The 21,574-nt window shown below is 38.8% G+C and overlaps 1 protein-coding gene across 3 annotated transcripts; it reads right to left on the bottom strand.

The window, feature by feature from the left end:
• Nucleotides 1–12,760: 12,760 nt before the first annotated feature.
• On the bottom strand, nt 12,761–19,680 carry LOC308092026 (mixed lineage kinase domain-like protein). 3 transcript variants are annotated; one of them, XM_080437817.1, is made up of 12 exons: nt 18,439–18,557; nt 17,420–17,876; nt 16,568–16,675; nt 16,195–16,212; nt 15,506–15,680; nt 15,178–15,278; nt 14,848–14,983; nt 14,489–14,573; nt 14,166–14,314; nt 13,924–13,973; nt 13,658–13,801; nt 12,761–13,007 (listed from the first exon to the last, which is right to left on the bottom strand). In XM_080437817.1, the coding sequence occupies exons 2-12, from the start codon at nt 17,865–17,867 to the stop codon at nt 12,961–12,963; spliced, it is 1,461 nt and encodes a 486-aa protein (XP_080293943.1). In that variant the 5' UTR covers nt 17,868–17,876; nt 18,439–18,557; the 3' UTR covers nt 12,761–12,960. The 3 variants fall into 3 exon arrangements, with proteins under 3 accessions (XP_080293943.1, XP_080293942.1, XP_080293944.1); XM_080437816.1 differs by lacking the exon at nt 18,439–18,557 and adding an exon at nt 19,572–19,680 and having other exon boundaries at nt 12,762–13,007; XM_080437818.1 differs by lacking the exons at nt 16,195–16,212; nt 18,439–18,557 and adding an exon at nt 19,572–19,680 and having other exon boundaries at nt 12,764–13,007.
• Nucleotides 19,681–21,574: the final 1,894 nt, after the last annotated feature.

The raw sequence follows: 21,574 nt of genomic DNA, 5'->3' as shown, positions 1-21,574 counted from the left end.
GACACACACACACACACACTTACACATACTCACGACACTCATGCACACACTCAATTATGTACACACTTATGTATTTGTAAACTTCAAATAAAAAAAGAATAAATCGCATTTGCAGCATGTACGTTGTGTATTTTTCGTCCTAGTAACGGCTTATTGCAGCCCATCCATCTGTCCACACATGCACCTTTCTTCCCCCCAGAGAATGAGCCCCACACATTTAGGTGACCCCAATGGCCTTTCCTTTAATGCCACCCATAGGCCACTCTTCTAAAGGTAGATTGGCATTCAACTTGCTCAGTGCACTTGCTGTGCGTGGTGGATAAACCCTAAACAATTTGAGTGACATCATGACATTGCCTCTAGCACCAACCTCTGCCCAAAATGTCAACATAATTTGATGTAATGTAAACAGACTGCAGGATGAACCCTACTGATTTTGATGACACAATACCCTTTCCTCTAGTGCCCTTCTGTCAGTGAATACAATATGTCCCCTTCCAACTAATAAAAAGAAAACATTCTCCCCCAACCCCAATTTCTAGCCCCAATAGTGAGATTGCAAGATAGAAATGTCAGTCGGTTCAAACTACATTAGTTTGGTTGGGTGTAAGGAGCAGTTAAAGGGATACTTCACTTTCCCATAAAATAAACATTTAAAAAATATATTAAAAATAAATGAAAAAAGTAATGGAAAAATCACGGCCCCCTCACGCATTAGAGTGTCCTACTAATGTGTGAGGGGGCCTTTATTTTGCCATAACTTCTTTCATTTTTTTTTAATATTTATTTTTAATGTTTATTTTATGTGAAAGTGAAGTATCCCTTTAACGGGGCATTTACACTTTTTCCATGAATAAACCAAGAGCAAACATGAGAGATAAACAGTTTACCATGAAAAAACTATTTGCTACCAGAACTAGCTGACATCAGCAACACAATCCTAGTTCTCTATGGTAACAAAAGGTTGTTTTACATAGTATATTATTTTTGACAGGGCAACTTTTGAACAACGGATGGATATTTTTTGTCACACACAGAATCTTTGGTTAAAGGTATGACTCCCATAACACCCAAAGTAGTTTTGATGCTATTCTGAAAGAGCTTTTATTGTTGTTGTTGTCGTTGTTTTTTAGGACGTCAACCTTACAGATGTTCATACATTTGAGATGAAAGATGATATTTGTGTGGGAAACATTTATATCATTAAAGATAAAACTGATATTATTATTAGGAATATTCGTATTAATCTCTTCAGCATGGTTTGTTAGGTCATCAGAGAAAACAAATGTGGGGTCCGGGACCCCTATGGGGTCCTCAGAGTTACTACAGGGGAGCTGCCAAGTCTTTGTGTTAATTATGGAACATTTTCTTTTTTGTACTTTAACCACTTGAAACCTATGGCCTCCCGGTTCTGTGGGGAATGTTCACTGAAAATTTGTATTTTCTGAGAAGAAATTTGGTGTAGAGGGAAAAAAGAGCACAGAGACAAGTTTACTAACTAATTGAGGGTTTAAGTGGTTAAATGAATCCAATATATTAATAGAAAAGATAATGTACAAACAAACAAACAAGCAAGAAACATTAATTTGCACTACACAATGATAGTGCTGTCAAACAAGTCTATGAATCTATGAAATCTATGAAAAGGTTGTATCTGCAACACACTTCATACAATATGAAGCAGGGGTCCCTGCTTCACTCTCAGCTAAGGGGTCCTGTAGAGTCTATGTCAGTGGTTCTCAAACCTTTTAATTTCAAAGACCCAAATAACTCTGAGGTTGTACAAATGGAACAAATTGTGCTCTCGTATACAAATTGTACAAGTGTAAACAAATGGAACCAAATGGACCCATAAGGTTCCATTTGTACACTCTCAGAATTACAGACCTGCAAGGGCCCATTTGGAACCCCCTCAAGGAACCGTGGACCCCACTTTGAGAACCACTGGTCTATGTACCACTGTTATTGTTTCCGAACAAATTCTGAAGGATAGCATGTGCCATCAGTATTATGGCTCGATAGGAAAACCAGAACATAATGGTGCTGGTGATGAAGAGGATGATGAAGACTGCGGTGAGAATGCCGTTCATCCAACAGGCTTTACGTCCCAGTCGCCTGGCCCCCTCCACATCCCCATGCTGCAGCCTGTCTCTGGCCTGCAACACAACACAACACAGTGCTAGTTAACCTTTATTCATCCACAGAAAGTCCACTGACCTCACATTTCTTCACATTGGCCTGTATGTGTAACCATAACCATAGTCTGCTGGTCACTGGGAGTCTTAAGTTTGCATTACTGTAATAATTAACAATAATAATAATAATAATAATAATAATAATAATAATAATATGATGATGATGATTATTATTATTATTATATAAATCATCATAACTAGTACAACCTTAATAAGCCTATATAATATATGTATACCAAGAAGTAAAAATAAATACATAATAAGTAAGTAAGTAAGTAAGTAAGTAAGTAAGTAAGTTAGTAAGTAAGTAAGTAAGTAAGTAAGTACATAAATAAATAAATAAATAAATAAATAAATAAATAAATAAATAAATAAATAAATAAATAAATAAATACATACATATATACATACATACATACATACATACATACATACATACATACATACATACATACATACATACATACATACATACATACATACATACATACATACATACATACATACATACATACATACATAAATAAATAAATAAATAAATAAATAAATAAATAAATAAATAAATATTATAATAAAATAGGACATACAAGGACTTAAAAAAATACCCTGGCAATAAAAACCTTTATTTAACCAGTAAACCCTGGCAATAAAAACAATAAGAAGAGTCCTGTCTAAGCTCACCTTGATGGAAAAGCAGAGAGCTGGCAGGGCGAGACAGAATGGGTTTATGTACACAAAGTTAATGATGGACCAGATCAGGTAATCTCTGGGTGGAGGGTCATTACTGATACTCTCCACGTCTGGATGCTGGACCCTGCTGTCCTATACAGAACAGAGACAATGTCCTAAATATTCCATTCAAATTAAATATCAGTACAGGTCAGTGGTCCGGGGACCCCAAGGGGTCCGTGAAGGGGTTCCAGGGGGTCCCTAGCAAAACGTGTTAGTATAGCATCACAATCAGTTTAACTACTTCATCCTATTTACTTTGGATATCCAAAAATAGCCATTCCACAGACCACAGTACAAGCTCACAATTGTGATGTGACGCATTGTGAGCTTGTAGATTGGCTATTTTTTTAAGATTTTGAAAAATGTCTAAACATTTTGAAAAGATTTGAACGTTTAAAAAAAAGAAATTACGCAAAACATTTCTTCTGGTGGTACCTGGCACAAAATGTTTTCAAATGGGTATCTGCGGCCAAATACTTGGGGGTCCTTGACATGAAATTGTTTGAGAACCACTGGTATATGTAACCATTGTAATTACAGGCTGTCATCTAAACAGAAATGACCAAGTGACAAATAAGACTGAAATATATTATGTAATGAAGAATTATTGTACAGTAAACAAACCATCTCAGTGGCCTTATGGTTAGAGTGTCCGCCCCGAGACTATAAGATCGGGGTTCTACAGTATTCCCCGGCCGGGTCATACCAAAGACTGGGAAATGGGACCCAGTCTGCCTTGGCACTCAGCATCAAGGGTTGGATTGGGAGTAAGTCCCTGCAACATACTAGTGTCATGTTCAGGGGGTGCACTTGTACATCATCGATGGGGGGATGTACTGTACTTGTACATCAAGCCGCCTCATGCTACAGAAACAGGAGATAAGCTCCTGCCCTATGGGCCACATGGCTGGGCATGGCTTACTTGTCTGTTATTTTTGGAAATTGCATTTTAAATAAAATAATTAAGGTCACATTTATACACACTTTCCTTTAGGTTGTGTGTATTAAATTATATTGTTCTGCTCTTTGTTTTTGTTTTATATTGTGTAAAGTTTTTCAATCTTTTTTCAAACCTGTTGGGGTTGCTTGTGCAGCAACAGAGATTGCCTTCCCGGCCTGACTTCCCACGCGGCCTAGTCTCGCATAGGGTCAGGGTGCATCCACACATGTACGTCAAGTTGTCGTACGGAAGTCGGAAGTCCCATCCACTCCCATGTTATAGGAAAAACCGGACTGGAACATCCGTTTTTTCCTATAACATGGGAGTGGATGGGACTTCCGACTTCCGTACGACAACTTGACGTACATGTGTGGATGCACCCATAGCCAGACAACTATTCCACAATCTCCGAATGCTATGGTGTAGTTCCAGACTCTATATATAGAGTCTGGAACTACATCCCTGAAAGCCGATTCCGGAAACTGTCGTCTGTTTGTCATTTCCGTTCACAAAAATATATTAAAGAATATCTTTAAAATATCTTTTTGAATTTGCATTTCTGATAGCAAGCTATGCTTTGACCAATTTGATTTACATCAGTAAAAATGTACAAGAGATAAGCCAAAACGATGCGGGGGGAGGCTGGACATCGCTTTACTCCCGGATTGTTTTCAGCGCTTCCATTGTAATGTGCTGAGCAAGGAGTAATGTAATAGCAGAGCCTGAACGCCAAGATCAAATATAATATTCACACTTGTATTTACATTTTATAAATAAAATGTTCTCAAGCTATTATTGGTCTCAATCTATTTGTGAGTTATCTGACTGAACTGCCAGTTGTGTTAATTGGAGTGCCTGGCCAAGCCAGATACACCATGGAGGATGCAAACTCGGGGTTGGCACCTAGTGGTGGTGGGCAGGGACTTGTTGATGTTTTAACTCAAGATTGAAGGTATCTGATATCATTCACGAATGCACTTTGCCCTAAGCCAGAGTCAATCCCTATTAGTGATCTTATGGATATTGTGTTTGAATAAATACATTAATTAAACAATATGGGGGCGAAAGGCTTGAGGGCCTACTAAAGGGCTTCTAACCCAAGTGAACTCCGAAAACAAACACATTTTCAAATTCAAATCCATGCCAGGTTAATGATTAATGGCCCAGTGTAAACATATACCCTAGCCATAAAATTGCACCAGGTTCGAATAAATAACAAAACCCAACAAGACTCTAGTTGATTAAACAAGTTTAAAAGGTGGGAAAACAGTGAATGGTTGGAGGTATATAGTGTCCCACTCCTTTCTATGATAGAACACTCATGAGTAACATTTAGTTGCCACTTAGCATTGGTTAAGTTAGTCCTAAACATTAGTATAAAACAATAACAAAAATAATAAAATCATTCAATATATCATGTCAAAGTGTATCTCCAAGTCTCCCACTGGTTTCTCAAATCTGTTGGCTTCAAGCAGAGATAAGAATTTATCAGTGGGAGCCTTGGAGATACACTTTGGCAAAGTATATTGAGTAATTGTATTTTCATAGTATTTTTGTTATATTGCTTTATTGGAATACAAGTTTAAGATACAACTTCAACTGTATCAGCTATCATCACCTAGAGAACATCCCTAGGCATCACTCCTAAAGCAGGTGGTTTATCTTCCAAGAGCTGCTGTGACAATTGTTGCTACAATCCATTGTGGTTTGTTAACTTTTTCCTGAAGCCTTTGTCCCCATATTGATTAACCGCCCCTCGGGCGAAGCATTTTTCACAATTGTTCCCCGTTGAAAAATGTCATTATGTTGGTCTTACCTTGGACTGCAGGGGAATTAGCTCTGGCTGGTGAAACAACTTGGCATCCATTGAAGAAAATTGTATAGAGGAAAGATATGAAATGTCTTTAAAAGAATTAGAGAGGGTTTCTGAGCTGAAGCAAGACACATTCAGCAAAACCACAGAAGAGCAGAACGGAAGTGAAAATACGGACACACCTCTAAACCTGTTAATATGTCTAGAATATGTCCAAAGTTCACAGGTGTCAAAACAGTCCAATGGCATATAAAACCAGTCCAAAAACAAGCACAATACTTGAAATCAAAATGTGGCTCTGCTAAACCCTATCTATAGACCTATGCTGCATTACTATCATTGCCATAATGCCATGTATTGCAATATTTACAAAGTATAATCATACACTGAATTTCATGATGTTTTCCCCAAGTAGTTCTTTAACTAAAGTACAATTATTGTAAACCATATTGCTAAACAAATGTTTTACAAACTAACACCATACAATGCCTTTTAGTGTAAGAGTAAATAAAACACAGTTTTCCAAGATACTGTATAGTAGCTCTTTCATCAAGGTCAGTCAGATCTTTCTCACAGCAGCCATTTTGTCATGAAATAGTAGGGTGAACACACCATATATCGGTGTATGGTGCAATTCAACACATGACAAGTTAGTTTGGTGACTTTCACCTGTGCTTTATATGTTAGTATATTGATATACAGTATATGTTTTGCTGAAATATTTACTCACTTGTACAAGTAGCCAAAATGAACGAATTGGGAGTATAAAAAAGAAGTAATCTCCTTGAGCTCTGGGTGAAAACTGACTGAGGAAGACCAATATGTACAATAATCTGCAATATGGTTACTGGAAGCTTGTAAGCATGTTGTAGCAATGCTAGTGGCAAAGAACAGTCACACTTAATGTTGGCATGGCACTGTTGTTTAATTACCAGGTTAACCACATAAACCCTATATACTTCATTGACCGATTTTTAAAACTTTGAATAGGACAATATACCGTACATTCATGTATATAAACGCTATGGTGTTCCTTCTTCTGAGAACATCTGTGGGCTAACAATTTACAATTTAGGTATTTAGAAGACGCTCTTAAACCAGAGCGATTTACAGTAAGCAAGGTTGTAAGGAAATTAGTGTTTTTAGAGTTAAACTCAGCTATTCAGATTTATTTGAGCAATACACTAATAGTTAGATTTTATACTGTGCGTATATTTGAATAATTTGTAGGTCTAATAGTGTTGAGTGTTAGTATAACTGCGTCAATATACCCTTATATTAAAAAAACTGTTTATCAGAGCAGGAGATGAGATCATAGTTTAAAGAGGTCTTGATATAATGTTATCTAATAAGCACAGTAGAAAATAGAGGAGTTTTAGGGAGGGTACATTCCACAGGTATCCTGAAGGAGCCAAGGTCATCTTGCAGCCCGGAGCAACCGTGAGAGAATGAACACACAGGGAGGGGGCCTTTGCCCGCCCCAACGATGGGTCGCGAGATGGCACGGGATTAGGGGCCGCATGCTCAATCCCCTACGATGGATCAACAGCGACTCCTGTTGATGATTTTTATTTTAATCTTTATGCCAGAGATATAAAAGCTTGATGAGAAAAATCTTATGTTATTACAAACTTCTCGACCTGCTTGAGAGGCGTGTATCTCGGAGCTCCGATGTAATATATATCTGGTGTAGTATCTTTATTGTTTGTTTGATAATTCATTCTAATAGTTTCTAGGCTCATAAATAATTGTAAAACTTAGACTAAGGATAATAAAATCATTTCGATTTAACCACAATTGTAATCACCTGTGTAGCAATTATTTCAAGGGATTTTCCTCTCACTCTATAGAACCACTGAACCAATACCTTACGATAGATTTACTTTTATGGTGTCATAGGTTCAGCAGAAATCTAACAAATTGGTGCCAGAAACCCTTATGGTTCTGTGGAGGGAAATCCTTTGGCAGGTTGACCGTCTGGACATCATTCCAGTAACCGGTCTCGGCTTTCTTGTCTCGGTTTGAGCAAACTTGCCCCGGGGTGAAAGATAAGGCTTGCTGAAACCTGTTTCGACGAATTCAGCGATTGATTACTCTAACCTGAGTTTGTTTGACTGAGATAAGCAATTGTCGTAATCCCAAAGCATTTGAGATAAATTTAGCTATTGTAGGACATTGATTTATAACCAAATTTGCCAGGGTGAATGAATTGTCATTACGCAGTGTGGTTTTAACGTGTTTGAACTGTGCAGTATAAACTATAATCGTCGCGGACGATAACGAGATAAGTTACCAGAGGACTCGGGGAGCTGGATAGTCGTGCAGAGCGGCAACGAGATAATGAGATGAATTGCTGAACTCCCAGATTATTTTTGAAGCGGACGTACAGTATTTACAATGATCCGGTATCTAAATTGTATAAGTGGCTGATGAAATAGGGAGTTTGGCTTATTTTAAACGCATACGTTGAGCATTTACTTTGATCTAGTATCTAAGCTGTATACGAAGTGGATAAAATAGTGTTATTTAAGAGATTTATGGGCTGGGGGTCCACAGTCGTACGAGACGGCAATAAAAATAACTCAAGAGGAGTTATACAGACTCGCGAAGTCTGGCATATATCATATTTACTGTGTGGGATATAAGGGTGGTTTCGTTGGAGCGCGTAGTTAACTTGTAAATAATTAACTTGTAAACAGTTTATAAATACATTTTATAATATACTACAGTTCATTGCGCTAGGAACTGTGTTGTTTTTTTTGGTTTTTTTGGTTTTTTTTTATGCATTCTGGGCACTAATAGCAAATTTTACAATAAACATTAGAAAGTTGATTTAAAAAAAAAAAAAAAAAAAAGTGTTGCAACACAAATAATTCTTTAAAAAAAAAACAACTGAAACTTCTAAAATAATTTTACGAGATATTACAATTCTGGGCGCTAGGAACTTTGTGTTTTTTATGTGTTTTGGTGCTTCTAGTGAATTGTATTTGAAAACATATTTTGAAGAAGTGTTGAGTAATTTTCGGGAGCCAAATATTTGTCATTGGTTCCTGACATAAGGCACAAATGAGTGAGAGTTTTTGAGCATTTTTGAAAACTCCCTGAGAAAGTTAGAATGAAAAAGGGAGACAGAATTTGAGTGGTGGTGCCGCCACATGACACTCCCACATTCGCACACACACAGGGCAGGCAGAGAAATACCCAGTAATAAATCACTGCTATAATGTGTTTAACTGAATAGTCTCATGTTTTATCTTATATAGATTGTAACGTGGGGGTTCATAAAGATTGGCATTTTCAGTGAGAATCTTATTAAGTGCCACATCCAGCCGCTTTGTTACAGATTACTGCGGAAGGACAGTTGTATGAAAAATACTGTTGTGCCATTCACTAGGGAGTGGTAAAAATAGCAGTACCTTAGTCCCCTGCTGTAAAAAAGTTGACATGGCGACAATTGCTGATATGACAATAAGGCTTCTCAGATTACAAATACAACAGGTAGAACAACAGCTTAGTACAACCAAAAAGAATGCCAAAAATAATGCACCTGATCTTAACACAGTGCCTACACAGCCAGTGGTACAGGTAGCTCCCACATCACAACCTCAGGCGCCGAACACACAGTCCACGCCCATGTTTTCATTTGAGCAAATGCAACAGATGTTATTAATGCAACAAATGCGGTTACAACAGCAAAATAGCAACCATGGGTACTATAAGGGTGGAGGAAGAGGAGGATATGGTGGAGGAAGAGGGGGTTATAGGGGTCCACGTGACATGTCTCAGGTCAGATGTTTTAACTGCAATGATATGGGGCATTTTGCCCGTGATTGCACACAACCCAGACGGCAGCGAACACACGGTGACTGCCGGCAGGGTGGTCATAGCCAGCAACAATCTTAAATGAGGCAGAATAGAACAGACCAGTCTAGGGGTAAGCAAGGTGTTAAGGCAGGAAAGGAAGGTTACAGGGTTAAGCAGGACCAGCATAGAGGGCAGAGAAAAGTGAATAGAAGGGAGTATGAGAGAGTAGGAGAGAGGTCAGAGTGCATGCACGCACGGACACACACAACATGACATTTAAGTGCCAGTACACATACGAAACCATGCGCACGACAACAGCATTTCACACACATGATAAGCAAAAGTTTAAGAGGAATAAATAATAATGATGATAATACTGCTAACTGCCAAATTATTATAACTGCCATTTTTCAAAGTACATAACCCTGCTGAGGATAATTGCGTTCACATCCGAGGGGTCCACGATGTTTATGGTCTGGACAATTTGCTTTTTCACATGAAGTGACACTGTCTGCAGCTATTGGACGAGACATTACAGGCGTGAAGGGGTCAGTCTATGCGACCTGGGATATAAACGATGCTACTGGATTGTTTGCAATGCACATGCGACACGTGCAGGAGAGAGGACTATATCGAATGAGCATTTTGGGGGTGCTCAGGAAAACATAAACTGTTTTGCGTCTGTCTTCCGGCAGGAGGAGTGTGGAGGAGTGTGTCACGTGACCAAGCCACTGGAAGATGTCAAACCAGGGTCTCCAGCCCCATGCATGTGAAAGCAAATTTTCCTCTGGCAAGTTGGTAATTAAAGTATTAAATGGCAAAGTAGGGCAGAATTGGTTTTATTCACAACACCCTTTTATTTGTATGTTTCTGAAAAAGGAGATTACGTTGTCCTTTTTTCAGAAAAAGGGGGAGAGAGACAGGTCCAGGTTTTAACAAGCATTGCGACATTCATCACATTTAAGTGTTACAATGGAAAATTTAAGACAAACCATATATAACCACACATACAGTACTGTAGTATACGACCATGGCAGAGACATTGTTGTACATAGAAAACTCACACTATACACTGACTGGCACCCTGACCAAAGATTACAAGTGTATGTAGTAATTAAGTAAGTAGGCGTAGTGGAGGTGAAGTTTGGAACAATAGGAGAAGAAAGTTTGTTAAAATATTAAATGAGGGCCGTTGAATGGAAAAAAGAATGTTGTCAGAGGGCTTGAGAGAGAAAGAGAGGAGGGAGAGCTTCAGTATGTGATGTTTAGAAGTAAAAGAGCCAAGAGGGTGATTCATTTGACTGCCACGGCCTGTATGCACGTGGAGGTTATGAACAGACAGAGAAGTTTAGTTTAGTTTAGTGTATTTTTATTAACAGTTCAGAATTAGAAGAGTACTAAATCAACAGAGTATAGTATGGAATAAATTAGAAGTGTTTAAATGCTTCTTAAATGTTGGAAAGTGTTTGAAGACTTAAATGGCATCTAGTAAGTTCAATAAGTAAGGAATGTGAGAATGTTAGAAATATGACAATAAGTACATTTAAAGTATCTCATTGTCTTGTGGGGTAGGAGTGAATGTTAGAAGGAACATAAATAATAATAAAATATATGATAAGAACAAGGAAAATTTTTTTTTAACGAGTGGCAGATGGCGCGGGGCATGTTTAGTTGAGAATGAATACATTCTAAAAATAATTTGGTCAGATATGATGAAAGTGGAGGTGTAGCAGCCCAAAACAATATTACAATAGTGTTTCAATTCAAAATTTGAGGTAAGCAGTGCGATTGTATTAACTTTTGTACAGTCATCTGTTAACAGCAGTATTGGTTATTCCCCATACAAACTAACCACAGGGCGACACATTCGAGGACCATCTACAGGTCTGAAGGGGGACGCCCCTGGACCTGAGCAAAATGTGTAGAAAATGTATTACAAAGTGTACAGACCCTAATTACATTGAAAGCCTCTATTTTTCTAACAGACACAGGAGAAACGGACAGGAGGTATACCCAGAATCCAGCATAATCTGTGTGTGTCATGCTATGCTTGCTTTATGTTGGCTGAAGGAGGTTTTGTCTGTCGGTCGGACGGTCTGTCTGTCTGTCTTTTTTCCTCCCCAGCCAGTCAGGTCTACCATGTGATTCAGCAGTCAGCAAAGGGGGACACTGGGGCAGTTTGGGTCTTTTGGGGTTTTGGCTGTTCGCAGTGGGTAGTGGCATGGGAGTATATGTGTGTTTTAATTACTATTTTTTATTGCAGTACCTGAAGACCCAGAATGACGTGCCTAACCTTTATCCTAACCCAGACACACACGAGGGCCAAATGGCAATGATTTGTGACATAACACTGTAGATTTAGGTGTACCCGGTCCTCCATAATTTCCCTTCTTAGATTCCACCTATTTTTAAAGGTGGAAAAGGGGGAATTGTAAGGAAATTAGTGTTTTTAGAGTTAAACTCAGCTATTCAGATTTATTTGAGCAATACACTAATAGTTAGATTTTATACTGTGCGTATATTTGAATAATTTGTAGGTCTAATAGTGTTGAGTGTTAGTATAACTGCGTCAATATACCCTTATATTAAAAAAACTGTTTATCAGAGCAGGAGATGAGATCATAGTTTAAAGAGGTCTTGATATAATGTTATCTAATAAGCACAGTAGAAAATAGAGGAGTTTTAGGGAGGGTACATTCCACAGGTATCCTGAAGGAGCCAAGGTCATCTTGCAGCCCGGAGCAACCGTGAGAGAATGAACACACAGGGAGGGGGCCTTTGCCCGCCCCAACGATGGGTCGCGAGATGGCACGGGATTAGGGGCCGCATGCTCAATCCCCTACGATGGATCAACAGCGACTCCTGTTGATGATTTTTATTTTAATCTTTATGCCAGAGATATAAAAGCTTGATGAGAAAAATCTTATGTTATTACAAACTTCTCGACCTGCTTGAGAGGCGTGTATCTCGGAGCTCCGATGTAATATATATCTGGTGTAGTATCTTTATTGTTTGTTTGATAATTCATTCTAATAGTTTCTAGGCTCATAAATAATTGTAAAACTTAGACTAAGGATAATAAAATCATTTCGATTTAACCACAATTGTAATCACCTGTGTAGCAATTATTTCAAGGGATTTTCCTCTCACTCTATAGAACCACTGAACCAATACCTTACGATAGATTTACTTTTATGGTGTCATAGGTTCAGCAGAAATCTAACAAAGGACAACACAAGGTAATACATCAAATGCATAGAAATAGTAATCTACTAATATACTGATACATAAGTAAACAGTCTAACAGTAGAATATCCCCCAAAAACTATAATCTGTACATTGAAACAATACACACTATAGGATGCCTAGTCAACAACGACCTGGCATCTGTACATAAAATGCTATCTAAGTTACATTTTAGCCTTTGCATAAGCCTGCAAAGTCGTCAAGGCTAGGGCAAGTGCTACGGCAAGTGTTTACTCCTCCATCTGCTCCACCACCTTACGTAGTTTGTCCACCAGCACTGTAGAACAGAGAAATATCACATAGTTATCACAACACCAAAAGGCATAAAATCTTAATTACCAAAGGCATGCAGCAACAGTGACAAAAGAAGTAAGTACTGGTGTGAGTGATGTGAAACAAAATGCATTTTGAGACTGGGGTGAGTAAACAAGCCATGCATATACAGACTGAAAAGACTGAAATACAGACAGGGCTGAGATTTGAATATAAAAAGGTTGGCCAAGCCCCTATTCCATTGGTGTTTTTACACTTGATCAGATCATTCCTCCTCCCTTTCACATTTGACTGAACACTCAACCCGGGTTTATCCTACCCGGGTTTATCCTACCCTGCAAACCAGACGAATCTGCCGGTGCAAAAAGAAAAAAAAGCCCTCGGCAGATTAGGTCAGACTAGGAGCCCCGCTCGGTTGTGAATGGATTTCACTGCCCCCGAAGTTGTGGGGCACCAATCGGGGCCCAGTATGCAAATATGGGGCGATTTTATCACCAGAGGCATTTTATCCGCCCTTGGAAATATAGGTCCCACACAGAGATTCCAGACTAATATCTACGCAATGATATTACTCTGGCCATGCCAGGCTAGGTTTATCCCCATTTCCTTGGGGTAGCACTCAACCCGGGTCCAAAACAAGATAAACAGAATTACCTCCAGCCATTGGCCTGTGGAAGCTATCATATGAACGGCAGACATTGATTAGTTCTCTCAGCTGTTTAGGGCAATCCTCAGGAAGTGGTTCTGCTTGCTTGTCCTCACACACTCTCTTATAGACCTCTAGATCTGTGGAACAATCTGTTAAGGGAGAAAAATGTATAACAATTGAAGTAATGAAAAGTAATCAGGTACAGTTTATTGTGTAATCTTAAAGACTGAAAAGTGAAGTCTGCATTAACCACTGTTTTCAGGACACACACCATCAAATGGTTTCTTCCGGGTTGCAATTTCCCACAAGACAATTCCGATACTGGAAAAACACAAGAACAAAATACAGTTTTGGTTGTTGGCTACATGTCCAATTATTGTTAATTGATTATGTTAATTGATTATGCCATGCACTTTATGGTTTTTATGTGTTTCCGTCATTTATTTTTGTACATGTAAAGAATTTTGTAGATTTGTTTTGACCTTAATTGTTACTGCTGTTTAGAGGACTGACCTATAAATCTCACATTCCCTGCAGTATGGATGTTTGAGACTCTGCAGCTGCTCGGGTGATCTGTACAGCAAGGAGCTTTGCTTTTGGTCCGTAAGATTTTCTGTCCTTCTCAAGGATGTCTCTGTTTGTGACAGCTCCAAGCCACCCAGCTAGTTAGAACAGATAATCAATGATGGGTATCATTCAAATATTAAAATTGAGATATTTCAAAGATGATATGCATACTGTAACTGTATCTAAAGTATTGAGCCATGAACAAAAGGTGAATGTATACAAGAAAATAATGAATCCTTCAATTCGCTTTATATTTGACTCCCTCATACCTTAACTCTGTACCCATCAGCTACGAGGAACTTGTCACTGTTGATATTCCCATGAACTTTAGATTTGTCTTCTGCTTGGTGTAATCTAATAGGAAACAGTAATCGTCAATGTAATTGATCGGAACCAAAGTTTAAGAGAGTTAAAAGTTGTGGCTTAACCCCGCCTAATGAGACTCCTCCAGGCGGGGGCTCTTCTTCTTCTTCTTCCGTTTTGATATTATCTTGACTGTGTTTTTATTTGAACATAAAATGCAACCTACCATGTCAAGTTTGTCAACCCATTAGTGTTCATTATTAGTTATAACTTATTCTGAATTGTTTTGTTTTTCCCCACCACCAAACTTCCACTGGGAACTCACCTGTAGAGGCCTTGGGCAGCATCCAAACACATGCGAGCTTTCCTGTTCCACGGTAGTTTACATTTTGAGTCCAAGACTTGTCTAAGACTTCCCTTCGCACAGTACTCCATAACTATAAGGTAGTTTGGGTTGGGTCCTACAGGCAGGGAGAAGGACATTTCATGTGACATTGGGGACCTAATACTGTGCTCCTGGCTATGTTTGCCTAAAGCAATTGAACACCAAACCGTTTTCTTCCAGTGTAAAATAGAAAAATAAAACCAGCGATGATGTGGTTTTAATTATGAGCCTATAGTGCTTATCAACAAAATATATATAAAGCTTACTCACCCTTCTCATTCTGGACACAGATGCCAAACATTCGAAGTATGTTTGGTGATTCAAAGTGCCTCATGGTTTGAATCTCCTTTTCGAATATCTTCCTCACTTCACTTTTAGAGAGAAATATACATAATAGATTAACATCCAGTTATTCGTTGTTGCCCCAGGCTGGCTGTGTTTTCAGCGAACTCCCTCCCCACACCGTTGGGAAATCACAGTGGGGAAGTTCCTTACTGACCGTAATATTCATATATTTGTTGCCACCGTGATAATCTATCATATTAGCCTATAATATTATTGTATAACCATTTTATCAATGATAAAGTGTGCCGCAAACCTTGGATTAGTCGTCATTGGGTAGATGTATCTTTTGATGGCCACAGTAGATTTATTGTATTCTGCCTTGTAGAATTCTGAGTCTGAAGTTTTCACGAAAGGTTTTTTGGCAATATCATAGTTCAGCTCCTCAGGTTTAATCTCCCGGATGTCTTTAGGAACACTGGGCTTTTTTACTGTTGATGGCAAAACCATCAATGGGATTGAAGAAAAAAAGTGAAACAAAATCCATCACAACTTTCAAATTGCTGCATCTGAAAACTCAAGCCTACAATTGACCTTAACTATCCTGTCATGTATATATATATATATATATATATATATATGTGTATATATATATATATATATATATATATATATATATATATATATATATATATATATATATATATATATATATATATATATATGTATATATATATATATATATGTATATATATATATATATATATATATATATTGCTTGCCTCTTCCTCTCCTATGCATGCACTGTGCAGTTGCCATTACAGAGCATTAAACAGCTAGTAATTGGCTAGATGAATAGGCTACATTAGTGATCATCATCACAGCAAACAATCATGCATAAGTCAGGGTTCTTCTGAGATAGTTGCAATAAGCCATCAACAGAGAAAGGTGGATGAAATTGAGAAAACAAGCTTTTATAAGTCAGAGCACAACAGAGGGACTCACTCTCTTTTTTGTCAGGTGCTGGTAGATAAGGAATAAGGGAGCATAAGAAGTACTAAATTAATATGTGAAAAAAGATAGTTGGTGTAATCTTTTACACACACAAAATCTATAATCTTGCTCAAACTCTTTTATTTTGTTTGATCATTGATCCCATTGATCTAATCATTTATCTTGGTTGGCCAGTGATTCAAAAAGCCTTTACAAAGTCTTATGACCAGACCAAATGTCTAACAAACAAGTAACTATAGGAGAAACAGTTCCACTGAAGGCTGGGACGAAATGTCATCCATGGGGCCATCTATGGGTAAAATGTCAATTTAATGTGTTACAGTTGAACAAGACGTGGCAATTGACTTTAAAGTTGTTTACTTACGGATTTCAATCATGGTTTCCATGTTCTGTTTGATGTCTTTGACTTCTTTTAGAGTGTCTTGAACTTCTTTTAGAGTAGCATCCTGTTTCTTCACCATAAGTTGTAGCACTGTGAATAACATCTGATATTAAAGCCAATCAAGACTAACTTCATAAAGGCTTGCCTCTTTTGTACACTTTCATTTCACATGGAAGATCAAATCTGTTCCAAACTGTCTCTCTGTTGCAGACTGTATAGAATACACCAATTAATACCTTACAAGCAGACCCTAGTGATTAGTCATTCTCTGTGAAGTCTATACAGTATATGTTTGCAAAATCAGCAATGGTAGATTAAAATGCTGGATTTCAGGTGTGGATTTTGACATGATACCTGTATAGTGAAAAAAGACCTGTAGGCCTACACAATGGGTTCAAGATACGATGATTCTTCTGCCTAGTCATGTCCTAGTATGAGCGAATAGGGGAAGGGGATCAACGTCATGTGATTCTCTTGTTTGGCCCGGCAAAAACCTGGATGTGTCTCAAAGAATATGATTATTGGCGGAATCGCAGAAAGTTCTGAATATTTTGCAGTCCCGTTTTTGTTTTTCACAAGACGGTGATTGTTGCAATAACCTGCACCACAATACTTCACCATATGTTGCGCAATGACAAAATAAACCCACTAAATGTAACAATGTGTGCGTTCCGTGATGCAATTCCAATGGTGAAAGCTGTGTTGTTTCACCTGATGAAAGAATGGCAGATTCGGCCACGCCCCGAAATACCCGTATCGTATGTGTGTCTCAAAGAATTACTTCTTGGAAAAATATCTTTATACGTAAAAGGTGACAAGACCCCCCCATCTCACTTTTCTGCAGCTCTGCATGATCCTCGTCCCTGTCTGCTTCATCCTCTGCCCGTCGAGAAGTTACTTCGAACAGCTTGGATAGTTTATGATTGTGGTCCACCTGCAGAGCCAGGGACAGCACCTGGAATGCGTCGTTAAGACGGTCGTTCAAACTCCCAAACTCGTCTCCGTGGTTGTAGGCCTTCGTGATACGCTTGAGGAAGCTATCAGAGGTGTATTTTTTAACAACCTCTGTAGCAGACTCCAGTGTGATCCTGAGCTCACGGAGGACCCTCTTCACATCGGCAGAGATCTGGCCTGCTCCTTTTCGCTTGATCGCCAGCACCACTTCTTCCAGTGCTTTCACACGCTGGGCCAGACGCTGGCACCGTTTCTTGTTGGCCTTGACCTCCTCACAGAGAGAGTAGAGGGAAGATGCTATGGACAAGATGTGGTCTATGAACTCCATGGCTGATGACTGAAACATGAGAGAAGGGAGTAAGGGCGACAGGTATTTGAAATGCAACAGACTGAAAAAAAACTTGATTCCAGCTGAAACAAGACAGATGGAATTGAAATGAATCGAATGAAATTAAAATAGAATTGAATGGATTTGATTTGATTTATATTATCCATATATTGTGTACGATGGCATACACCCAAAGTAGGAGAGGTGCAGATAGAGGAGCGTAAACATCAGGGTCAGTAATTTTTTTTATTTTACCAACCTTTTGGCAAGAGCAGGGACGATGGTTTAAAAAAGCAAAATAAAGTAAAAGTAGGGATGATGGTTACATTTTTTTTAATTAAAGATACAAAAAACAAAAAACAAACTAAAACACACCAAACATGAGTGTATGACTGATTCTTTCAATACAACACAATGGAGAACACTGAGAACCCCCATAAGAACGTCTCTGTTATTAAATGTTTAAAGAACACTGAAATCTGAAATCTTGGTTAAGAGACTGCCAGCTTGTATTAAAAAAATCCTGCACATGGGTTTCACATAACACTACATTACCAACAGGACATAATACCAGGAATGAGCATGACAAGCCCAGACAATGAATATTGGTCCTCCCTGATTCAGGTGTCAATAGAGCACCGAAGTCCTGACGTCACTCGTTCATCCCCAGGTTTGCGGAAGTAATTTCTCTATGGAGAATAACATTGGGTCATCTTAGAATCGTCTCATATAAGAATTGTGGTCCAAAAATAAACACCGCGTGTCGGCGTTATTGTCAGGGAGGAGGTTCTGTATCGTTTATGATAGTCAGTCACTTATATTTGATACAGTCTGTTTCTGGCGAAAATGTAACTAATTCGGCGGAAGTAACATTAGCGTTTTCTCACCGTCAGTTGATGCTTCATATCCATAAGAGTCAACCCGCCGGGGTCATGTGTTTATTTTTGGAACACAGTTCTTATTTGACGCGATATTCAATACGTCTATGGGATTCAGAACGGGGGTGGAAAACTGCAAACCAGGTAGACAAACAAAGGATGTGTAAATGACGTCAGACTTCGGCGGTCTATTCCTGCTGTAAAATAATCTCTGAAAAAGGAACTGGAACCTCACCGTGAAACAGGAACTGAATCGCAATTCAGTTGTTTCTGCGGTGCTGCAATAGTATCATTCGAGAATGACTAAACATGATTTGGGGGTTATCAATAGGAGTGCATATCATAGTAAATGTAGAACACAGCAGTTCTGCTTATGTATTTACCAGCATGCAGATAGTAGCCTAATTACAAGACATTAACATGCAACCCACTAATGTGATTTAAATAATAGTGGGAAGACCACTGTTACTGAACAAACACTCTAGGGCTTTATAACAAAAACCTTTTTTTTTAATAACAAAGACACATCCCTTAACCCCCTTTAAACTCCACTGAAATTGAAAATATAGGAGAATTGCTTCTCACATTTAATTTGACTTGGTTCACTTGGTTTCAGTGAGCATCACATGAATATTTCTTTCATGGAAGAATACAGTTAATTTAACTCAGAGTGTAAAAGAGGCATATACTCTATATTATAGAGTCTATAAAAAGAAGTCTGATACATCTGTGTACAGAATAAACAGGAAGTAGGCATAGGAAATTGTAAACTTAAAAAACAAAAACAAAAACAAAACACATCAAAGAACATAAGGAGATAATTTACCTGTGGTGAATGCTGATATCAGACACCTGTTTACACCCAGGTCACTCTGTTAACTAAAATGAAACTAGAGCGGGGCCCTGTGCTGTGTGCGTTCAGCGTCTAGAGTAACTGTTATATGTTTGGCTTCTGCTCCTCCCACAGCAGTAAAGTAGCAGATCTCTCATTCTCTCCACTTCCTTCTTGTTGTCTTGTCTGACACATAGACAGCCTGACAGGCCGGCCGTTGCTGTTGGTAAAAACAGTGTGCATTATTCATGGTCCCAGGTCTGACACTGCTCCCTTGAACAAGTTATGGGTGATTTATACTTTGTTGCATGCCAGTGTCGCGCACCAGAACTAGCAGATCTACAACTCACAAGGACACACAAATCTCCCCAGAGTGCTCAGTATGACCACCTTAGCAGCCATCAGATGGGGTAAGCTGGAAACGAATTTCCGCCGTGGGATTAATAAAGTCTACACACAGTCACACTGTAGTTTAGTTGCTGACTATGCATATGTGTTTTTATCAGTCTCCTTTTGTTGCAAACCAAGCAATCTACTGTATAACATCAACCATATAAGAAAAAGGAAAGATTAGAAGAGGTAAATATGGCCATATTGCTTGTACTGTCTGCTGCAGGGCCTGTTGCTGAAAAATGGATGGATGTCACATCAGGACATTTCTCTCAGATTCTCATGGGAGCACTCAGGACATTGGTTCTCATGAGGACAACCAAATTATGTATATTTGGCTGCGGAACCCCATCTGAAAATATTTTGTGCCAGGGACCCCCATACAAGGTTGCGAAAATGTGACACGTTGTGAGGTTGTAGAACAATGTAAATAGGGTTCAAGTGGTTAAACTGTTTTTTTATGCTATTTTAACTTGCTGGGGACCCCCTGGAACCTCCGCAAGGACCCCTGGGGGTCCCCAGACCCCACTTTGAGAACCACTAGGTGTTGCCATATGGCAGGTGGTCCTTCAGTCTGGATGCTGATGCAGTGCAGAAGAAGGTAGGGTTATATACCCCCCCACAAACTCCACTGTGCAGAGTGGCCTGTTGGATTGATGCAGAGCTTGCGTCACTACAACAGGCTCACATTGCGTAGTGTTGCGACACAGTGTGATCTTGTAGACTGTCTATTTTCGGCAAAGAGATGTGTAGAGAGGAAAAGGAGGGGGCCATAGAGCCCTGGGGGACACCGGCCAATGGATAGGGTTTAAGTGGTTAAAACCTTTTCAGGACTAGCAGACAGTCACCCTGTAATTCACTGTTCATACAGATTTTTGTTCCTTTAAATGTCTTTACTTAAATAGCTATAGTATATCCTTATGATTTGTGCTCAGACTAACTTGAATTCCTAAAAACCCTAAGTGTATTGTCTTAACAGGCCTATTTGACTTAACTGGTCAAATAGGCCTGCTGCCACTTGGTCACTTGGGAGGGATGAAAATGTGTTGGTTTAATCCAAGCACATTTTTCCTCGCATTACTCCTCTTATGAGCCTTGTTCCACTTTTTTTTGCTGGGTACGTTGCTCTCTCACACTGTGGTCTTTTTACCTTTTCGTCTTCACTGTTTGTGTCTTTTCTCTAAACATTTCTAAGCATCCACTCCTATGACTGTCTCCTCTCTTCATCAGTATCACATGGTACACTACATCACGTTTTGGCAGGAGTATTAATATTACTCCCATGAATGAAACCAAAGCCATTTTGATCTAGAACATACCTTCTACTCACCATGTAGGAGCTGCAATAACTTTTTGGCAGGAGTAATAATGCATATTATGGCTTATATGGACTTTTAGAGGTATATGTCCACTGGTATATTGATCTGATTGGACTATATAATGTTTGAAATATAACCCCCAAGAATGAAACCAAGCCATTTTCATGCAGAAAGTACCTTCCAGTCACCATAGGAGTAATAATTTATAATATGGCATATATGGCCTTTTACAGGTTTGTCCACTAGTATATTGGTCTGATTGGCCTATAATGATTCAGATAGGCCTAT

This window comes from Gymnoscopelus braueri (genome assembly GCF_963280865.1).
Source record: "Gymnoscopelus braueri genome assembly, chromosome: 9".
Classification (NCBI taxonomy): Eukaryota; Metazoa; Chordata; class Actinopteri; order Myctophiformes; family Myctophidae; genus Gymnoscopelus; species Gymnoscopelus braueri.
Note: the sequence above shows the minus strand (reverse complement) of the source record. Positions and strands in the feature narration are given on the sequence as shown.